General features: G+C 48.3%; 1 protein-coding gene across 3 annotated transcripts in view; it reads right to left on the reverse strand.

Annotated features, from left to right (window-relative positions):
- The window catches only part of COP1 (COP1 E3 ubiquitin ligase), a 131,842-nt gene extending 123,477 nt beyond the window's left edge, over positions 1-8,365 (reverse strand). For all 3 annotated transcript variants that reach the window (XR_012776504.1, XM_075507895.1, XM_075507894.1), the window contains exon 1: positions 7,848-8,365. Coding sequence is in view for 2 of the 3 variants with exons in the window: in XM_075507895.1 (XP_075364010.1) it covers positions 7,848-8,182 (335 nt within the window). In the remaining variant the exon portion in view is untranslated. The remainder of the gene's footprint in view (positions 1-7,847) is intronic.
- Positions 8,366-9,432: the final 1,067 nt, after the last annotated feature.

A 9,432-nucleotide genomic window follows, 5' to 3' on the forward strand; every position in this document is an offset into this window, starting at 1 on the left:
AAAAGGGCAATCAACAGTTCTTTGAACTCAGAATGATACTGCAAGTTTGCTACAGTTAGAAACCATGTTAAGTGTTCAGTCTTGAAGCTTTCAACAGTTGCAAACCACCCAAAGCCAGAGTACCTTCAACAAGCAAGGCTGCAGAAGAGCCTCCTAACCATCTGCATTCGGTCTCAAAGAGAAAGTAAAAAACCTGTTTTTTACATGAACAGACATGAGGTATTTATAAATGACACCAAAATTAGTTTATCCTTCCTTTTTTCAGCCAATAGCTATCTATAATTAAAAAAAAAAAGATGCAAAGAGGCAGAGGAGAACAGAAATAGTAATGATGTCATGAGAACAAGAATTAATAAGCAGGAGGAGAAAGAAGGTACCAACAAGGGGGTGTGCCTGCAGAGCACTGCCAGGGAGCAGGCTGGCTGCTGAAGAGCACGATGAAAGTACGGTGCAACAGAAAGAGGGAACCAACAGTCAAGCACGGTGTTACAGCCAAAGGAGAAGACAGGAAAGGCAGAATATGGGACTGTTCATAAGGAAGACAAAGGAATGCAAATGGAAACAAGGGCTTTAGTTTTTTCCAAGGCTAGTTAGTGACCAAAGCACAGCCAGCTCTCTGGGAGGGGTCACCAAGGACCAAGCAGGGAGCTGAAAAGAAGGATGTGCAAGCAAGTAGTGCTCCACAGGAACCTGAGCAAGACAAGAGACACAGGAGTTCAGTGAGATGGGTAGTGGAAGAAATCTGTCTCACCATCAAGCGGCTGTGACATGTTTGAAAGGAAAATGAAACACAAATGAAAGCAGAGGAGAGATGCATCTTATTTCCAGTGACTCCTACAGCTGCTATCCCCAATAGCTGATAAGATATCCTGTCACATACATACTCATCTTCAGGTCTTGGCCAGCTATCCAGTGAGATGCTGTCGACAGCAACATCAGTTCTGCATGTAACACATGTATTAGCTGTGTCACAAGCTTCACCTTGCTTTCAAGCCCTTACAGAGATCCAAATGCTCTCCTGTCACTCCCTCAAGTCCACACCAATCTCAGTTCAGAGATGTTTTCCCCAGCATTTGTTTTCTTCAGAATCAGCCTCCTCCAACCTTCTGCCAACAAGGCAGTTCCCACAGAATGAGCTGTTAATAAACTGTTAACCACTTTTGAAAAGCACGAATCTTTTTGAATCCAAGAGCAAAACCCCAGATCTTAGACTGAAATAAGCAATGTTTGGCTGAGCAGGGGAGGGGAGCACCTCAATTTCTCCCCTTGTTAGCACTCCACAGAAGTCACTCCCCCTTTGTCATCCATTTTAGAGGATACTAACATTTGTTACCCCATTAGGCATTTAAAAATAGGAAGGAGGAAACACCTCTTAAATAAGCACTTATTTTTTAAGCACATAGAGGGGAAGCTGTGGCTCCTGCCAATGCAATCCCCCTCCAAATGACGAAACTGGAAAACATGGATGCCTTGAAAGGTTTGTCCAACCTCACATACAAACCAAGTTGTCTTAAATATTCCACCAAATTGTCTGTATAAACACAACATAAAGGCAAATTAATCAAACCAGAATGCTACTCTCTGAACCAACTGTGCCACCTCAAAAGAAGCCTCCAAAATAATTAACATGCACCTGTCCCTCTTCCACCCTGGCAGACACTTCTCTGCACATCATTTGTCTTGAGTAGCACTAACTTCAGGAGTTCAAGCCACTGCTTCCAAGTTAGAAGTTATTTAGTTTCAAGGCACTGTTTAGTCAGAATAAATTATGACCAAACTTAGCCAACAAGGGTGGATTAATAAGAGGAGATTTAGGCATCTTTGTATTCTATTAGCTGGCCTTTAAAAAAGAAAGTCAAAGACTTATGGTTATATGAGTGTCTTAGGCTGGTTTCTTCCCACTGGGATGAACAGCTTAACTTCTTCACCTTCTTCTAGTCATGCTGTATAACACAGTCCCACTCTCTGTATTGTGCTAAAAACTGCTATTCTCCACAGGGCCAGATGTGTCTTTTCCAGCACACTCCTAATGCCCTGCATCCAAAAAGTGCAGCAATCAACAAGGCTGTAATGCTCCCCTGTCTGCAATAGGACACCACAAATTAGAGCTAAAAAGGTTACCTCCTAACACATCAGTCGCCCAAGACCATTGTTCCCAAACTTATTCTTCTTCACACCAGTTTCACTGGAGAAACAACAGAGCCAAAATAGTTGAGAAAAAAAGCAATCAGAGCCAGCAGATGCAGCCATTCAGTGCCAGGGTCATCGTTAACAGAGCCTGAAGTTTCCATTAAGAACTGTTTCCCCTGAAATGCTCACTGATTTACAAGTGGAAACAAGATTGATGTCTTTTAATACTTACTGAAGCCAAGCTGGCTGTAACACATGAAAGTTGCCATGCACCAGTTGTTTTAAGTTAATCTAACACAGAGCGAAGGTTAAGAAAGTAGTGGAGTGATGGCGACTTGAGACATACTATGGCTTGTAGTATACACTGAAATTGAGAAGCACAGGTATGGTGAAATCAAGGCTTCTCTGCATGAGATAGCTCTTATTCTCTATTTGTCTTAAGCAGCAGAGCCAGGTGAAAATAATGCAAATTACTTCAGCAAGCCAAAAATGTCACTGTTCTTTACCAGATATTGATGCCTTATTTACTAAACAGGTTTTTATCCAGCACTACAAAGGTTTGCCATTCTTTCTCTATGAGGTAGACCTCAAATATTTTTAAATCATTTTAACCAAGTTCATGCCTCTAAGTTCTGCCAGCTGTTTTCAAGGCACCTCTCAATAGTGTTACTGTCACCCTGCTGCTACCTGAACACCTGGCTGAAGTGGTCACTACAGAATTTAAACACATTCCAAATTTCCTTCTGCTCCACAGCAAACAAGACCCATTACAGTTTCTCCCTCCTATTCTACTCCTCTCTGGTCTAAGCAGAGAGCAGGACTTGCTGCAGGCTTTGTCCTTCACATGGAAGGTGGCCAGGTTAAAGATCACTGCCATTACTATCTACTCAATATGAAGCTCCAATATAACAATAAATTATAAAACCATAATTGTACATGGTATGTAAACAGCTCACTGTGTTTTTAGTTTGTGACCTCCAGGGTCAATCTGCAGCATTCCTTACTAAAGGGCTTTGCCAGATCACAAACGTGAACAGCTACACTCAGCCCATGCCTGGCATTAACAGGCAACCACCTGAAGAACTGTTTTTAAAAACCCATGAACCTGCAAGTCTACCCTTCAACGTGGCACACAGCCCTTCTCTCACCTGAGTTTATTGGTTGTACCTCTCCAGGTCAGTATGCAACATCCCCTCTTCCATACATTCTTATTTATGCCAGAGCTCAGAAACAAGCACTGGTATGAAACAGTGTCCTGGTTTCAGCTGAGATGGAGTTGGTTTTCTTTATAGTGGCTGGTATGGGGCTATGTTTTGGATTTGTGCTGAAAACAGTGTTGATAATACAGAGATGTTTTAGTTGTTGCGGCACTAGTCAAGGACTTCTCAGCTTCCCGTGCTCTGCCAGGTGCAGAAGAAGCTGGGAGGGGACACAGCCAGGATAGTTGATCCAAACTGGCCAAAGGGCTATTCCATACCACATGACATCATGCTCAGTATATACAGCTGGGGAAGAAGAAGGAAGGGGGGACATTTGGAGTGATGGCGTTTGTCTTCCCAAGTAACCGTTACGCGTGATGGAGCCCTGCTTTCCTGGAGATGGCCGAACACCTGCCTGCCCATGGGAAGTAGTGAATGAATTCCTTGCTTTGCTTCGCTTGGGTGCGTGGCTTTTGCTTTACCTATTAAACTGTTTTTATCTCAACCCTCGAGTTTTCATGCTTTTGCTCTTCCGATTCTCTCCTCCATCCCACCAAGGCGGAGTGAGCGAGCGGCTGCGTGGTGCTTAGTTGCCGGCTGGGGCTAAACCACGACAAACAGCCACTGAAGAGACAGCCTGTAGTAAGATCCCCTCCATCCAGGGAGCAAAGCAGATAGTAAGTGGTTTTAAAGAGGTTTAGTCAACCACTAATTGGGAATGTTAATGTAAGGCCTGGGAAAACTGTAAGCAATTACACTGCTGGACAGGAGAAAGTCCTCTGATTAGAGGATTCCCTCTCAGGTACTCTCCGGGCAACTGGGAAGAGGCTGCAGGAGTAGCACAAACTCTACCTTTAAATTCTTTATCAATTAATATATTTTTTAATATCTTTATCAATGATCTGGACAAAGGGATTGAGTACACCCTCAGTAAGTTTGCAGATGACACCAAGTTGTGCAGGAGTGTTGATCTGCTTGAGGGTAGGAAGGCTTTACAGAGGGACCTGGACAGGCTGGATTGATGGGCCGAGGTCAATTGTATGGGGTTCAACAAGGCTACGTGCAAGGTCCTGCACTTGGGCCACAGCAACCCCATGCAACGCTACAGGCTTGGGGAAGAGTGGCTGGAAAGCTGCCTGGCAGAGAAGGACCTGGGGGTGTTTGTTGACAGCTGCCTGAATATGAGCCAGCAGTGTGCCCAGGTGGCCAAGAAAGCCAATGGCATCCTGGCTTGTATCAAAAATAGCATGGCCAGCAGAACTAGGCAAGTGATCGTGCCCCTGTACTCAGCACTGGTGAGGCTGCACCTGGAATACTGTGTTCAGTTTTGGGCCCCCCACTACAAGAGGGACATTGAGGTGCTGGAGCGTGTCCAGAGAAGGGCAACGAAGCTGGTGAAGGGTCTGGAGCACAAGTCTTATGAGGAGTGGCCAAGGGAACTGAGGTTTGTTTAGCCTGGAGAAGCAGAGGCTGAGGGGAGACCTTATTGCTCTCTACAACTACCTGAAAGGAGGTTGTAGAGAGGTGGGGGTCGGTCTCTTCTCCCAGGTAACAAGTGATAGGACGAGAGGAAATGGCCTCAAGTTGCGCCAGGGGAAGTTTAGGCTGGTTATTAGGAAATTTTTCTTCACTGAAAGGGTTATCAAGCATTGGAACAGGCTGCCCAGGGAAGTGGTTGAGTCGCCATCCCTGGAAGTATTTAAAAGACGTTTGGATGAGGTGCTTAGGGACGTGGTATAGTGGTGGTCTTGGTAGTGTTAGGTTTACAGTTGGACTCAATCTTAAAGGTCTTTTCCAACCTATACAATTCTGTGATTCTGTGAAATTCTAAATTCTGTACCAAGAGAAACAAAAAGTTTCCCCTTTTATTATAAAGTTGTCCAGTAAGTCAGACCTATCTGCTTTCCTGACTAGAGTTATACATTTCCAGGCAGAAGCTGATACATACCACAAACAGTACACACTTGCAAACTCCTGAGAGTACACTTGCTGAACATTTCACAATCCAGACTAGCAATGTATGCCAATGTTTACATTAAAGCCTAGGCCTCACATTGCTGAGATAGCACTTTCAGAAGACAGGCAGAGAGGTTGCACACATTAACGCTATTTACAGGATTTCCACTTGCACCTTGATGTTTGAAACTCACCGAAACTTCTTTACTCCTTCCCACCTTCAGTCTGGTACAGGCAGAATGTACCACTGAGTTTACGGCTGTAGCTACCTGCTAGCAACTCGCAGCCCATGTTCAGAAAAATTATCAAATGTTCCCTGCAGCTGGCAGCATCTTTAAAGTGTCCTTATGGAAAAAAAGGCATATGGAAAACTTCTGCTTCTCAGACTGAGATATCTAAAGCTTGTTTAAATCAGTTATTTAACCTGCACACACACACCTGTCTTCTTGGACATTGCTCAAAATTCCAGAGTTGCCCAGTTGAGTTTATTTCTGTACTACACAACTGTATTGCTAACTCAAAAAAAGAGGAATACTATAACTTGAAACTAGTGTTAATATAAGCAAGAACAAACCCTACAGCCCACAGAAATACACAGCAGTGAAGAACCCAGGTCAGTTAACCCAGGTCATTATTGCCTGCTCTTAAAGCTTCTGACCTGCACTTCAATATGCCCAATGTAGCTCTTGTAAATACCAAGAAAAGGGGAACAAGAAAAGGCATTTTGCCCTGATTACTACTCAGATGATTTTTTTCCTCTCACTTGTTCAGCCAGCAGCACTCCTGAATGAGGAGAAAACAGCTAATTACATGTTCTCCTTGAAGCGTGAACCGTGCTTACCTGCAGAAAAAAAAAGAACCAAGAAACTCAGCTTTTTGAACACTCTTAAAATACTTCAACTGGCCTACAAACTTGTTATGGGTGTAATTTCCCTTCAAACACTCTCATTTCTATGACAGACAACAAAACGGGAAATGACAGCTGACTAGAAAAGGGCAGGGAGCAATAGTTGCAGACCACTACTGCCAGAGTATAACTGCAGAGGGAACAGAGGGGCAGGGGCATTCACAATCAAGTTACTCCCATGACCAATAGCAACGCAGCCATCTCCCACACCAAGTGCCCTTAAATTCACCTAACATGGCCTAGAGCCTTCAGCCAGAGCAGGACATCAGCTGATTACAGCTGTGCTCTCATCCCAATTCTGCTACTGAGCAAGAAACTACTTACAGTAATAAACAGTCATTTTTTTATTATTACTTATTACTAGTAAGAAGTAGTTAGTGTTTTTTTCTGCCACTAACTTTTTAGCAGCTTCAGGTTCTCACTTCAGTAGCAAGGGTATTTCCTATCTACTCTGCTAGACAGTTTACGAAGCTGTAAAAATCAAGTCTACAGGTTTTTGAGACAATGCCTGTCCTGTGGAGATGCCAAACATCCAACCCTCACCTGTAAACCAGAGTTGTCAAAGTCATCTTGGAAGCTGTGCCCGCTTTCTGTTCCTCTGGGGTTTTTTTACTGTTTCTTTCTGATACCCGACTTTCCTACAACTCAAGCTTCTTTCCAGTATCTCCTCACTGTTTGTCTCTCAGATGCGAACACTTACCCCTACTTTCTGTTCTCACATTTTAGTACATCCAACCAGTTATAAAAATCAAACCTATTCCTTATGTTAGGAGGTTTGAAACCCATTAGCAATGGGCTTGCTTTAAAACTGCAAATTACCAACAGTTCTCAAACCACACATTGCCGTGGGCCTTGGTCTACCACTTCTGCTGAAAGTGTATTTCCAGCTACAAGCTACAGCTTTGGCTGAACATTAGAAGGACAGCATCTGAACAGCTTCAAGAAAAATCTTTATCCCATCATTGCCAAAATTTCCCACTCATCTGGTTTTCGGTGCCAGACTGACACAAACCTTATTGCTGTTTCAAACTAGCCAACCTTTCCCAGCAAGGGAGGTAAACCCACACCAGCTTTGCTGGATCTGTCAACCACCACAAGATTCCTCAGATCCCCATCTGAAGGAGCACAAAATCCTCTGCTGGCTCCTCTTCCAGAGGTCTGAATAGGGCAGCACGAGGGATCTGGAGGGGCTATCGCACCCACCGGAGACCAGAGTCCCTCCGGCCCCTGCCGAGGCTACACCACCCAGGAAAACAGGACATTTGCTTGCGATGTCAACATGTTATGAGGAAACACCTCGGGTTGTGGGTCCTTTCCGATAAGCTGGGCTGCTCCAGAGTGTACCTAAGGAGGAACCTGCAGGGAATAACCTGATTTTGCTTAAAAACAGAGAAGGTGAAAGCAACGCTGCTACACAGGGCCAAAAAGCAAACAGATAGCCACAAAGGGGGGAAAACCCCCAAGGCCATAATCCCTCGAGGGCCATTAGTCGTACAGACGCCTCTTCCCCCTCAGAGATCCCCTGAGGTGCCGCTGCCGGCTGCTCCGTCCTCCCGCCGGTATTTTACACCCCCCGGGCTTCCCGCCGGCATGGCGGCGCCCCGGCTTCCCTCAGCGGGGTAGCGGGTGCCGCTATCGCGATATATCGCACTCACCAGACGAAGTCGTTGCTCTTGTCCTCGTAGGAGTTGATGAGCCCGTTGCAGAGCGGGGTGAGCAGCGGCCTCTTCCTGCTGCCACCGCCCGCGCCGCTACCGCCGCCTCCCGCGGAGGAGCCGCCGCCGGGCCGCGCCGCCGCCGCCAACCGGGCCAGCCCCGCGCCCGAGCCCGACACGGCGGCCGCCACCAGCACAGGCCGCGCCGCCGCGCCGCCTGAGGAGGACGAGCCCGGCGCCATGGCCGCCGAAGAGGAGGAGGAGGAAGAGGAGGAGGCCGGGGTGGCGGCGGGCGGCGCGGCGGGGTGCGGCGGCGGCGGGCGGCTGCCCGACATGCCGAGGCCGGGCCGAGCGGGGCCGACGGCGGAGCGGCCTCAGCGCATCCCCGCGCGCGCGGCGCCGCGGGAACAATAAAGTTCGTTCAAAGAAGGGGAGGGGGGAAAGAAAGAGGGGAGAAAAAAAAAAACACGCCCGCCCGCGCGTCCCCGGCCCGGCGCTTGTTCAAGCTTTATTGACAGGCGGACAGCCCGCCGCGCATGCGCGGCCCGGGGCGGGGCCGGGCTCCCCTCGGGGCGGGGCCGCGGGTCCCTGGCCCCGCCTCCCCTCAGGGCCGCGGGCCCTGCCCTCCGCGGCCCCCGTGGGCTCTGCCCTCCCCGGCCCCCGCGGGCTGCGCGCGGCGCCTCAGGCCGGGCCCCGGAGGTGCCGCCGAGCTCAGGGGAGCGACCGCGCCGGGAGGCCTGGCAGCAGGTTAGGGGCCGTGTGACAGGGAGCCGGGTGGGGCGGGGGCTGTGGGCCAGGAGCCTGCCTGCCGCGGTGAAGGCCGCCCGGGGCAAACCCAGCTCTTGCTGTAAGCACGGAGGCATTCCCCCCCCACACCACATCTCCATCAGAGTGCGGCAGCGCTGAGGAGGAAGGCTGCCACGCTCTCCGTGAGAGACCACCCGACCCCTCAGCGCCACAGAGGAGGTCCCATGAAGGGGCAGGACTCATCTGTGTCTCACAGGGTGCCCTCAGCTGCAGTTACCACCTTAGGTGTATGTCCCGAAGACCAGCTCTATGCCTGCTGAGCCTTACCCTGAGTACCGCACGTTGTCCAGCCCCACAGAATGGCATCCAATAATGAGTTAACAAGTTTTTGCCGGGCTTGAGCCGGCTGCCTTCGCTACCTGGGCAGGTGGGAATCCCACTGTGCTGGCCCACGGGGTGTTCCCGTTTCCCTACAGTAGCCCATGCTTTTACAGAAGCAAGGGCAGACTGTTTCCTGCATAAGTTAATGAATGAAGTATTGATGAATGATGCCCTAAAGATGTTTTGGGTGTTAAGGGAAATGTTGTCCCCAGACCCAGACTTTTGCAAGCCAAACTGAAGGGTTCATGAAACACAGCACTTGCCAACTTCTCAGCTTGACCAGAAGTACTGCAGAGACATACCTGTTGTTTCCTTTCATTTCTCTTCCAACAACCTATAGACACATATTGCCTACTTTCTGCTGAGTAACTGTATTGTCTGCAGTCAGCTTTACCTGTCCAGGGTTGAAGAGGCAGCTGGTGAAACTCTAGGGCATTCCCTGAGGACGGTAATCCTA

Source organism: Mycteria americana, chromosome 7 (genome assembly GCF_035582795.1).
Source record: "Mycteria americana isolate JAX WOST 10 ecotype Jacksonville Zoo and Gardens chromosome 7, USCA_MyAme_1.0, whole genome shotgun sequence".
NCBI lineage: Eukaryota > Metazoa > Chordata > Aves > Ciconiiformes > Ciconiidae > Mycteria > Mycteria americana.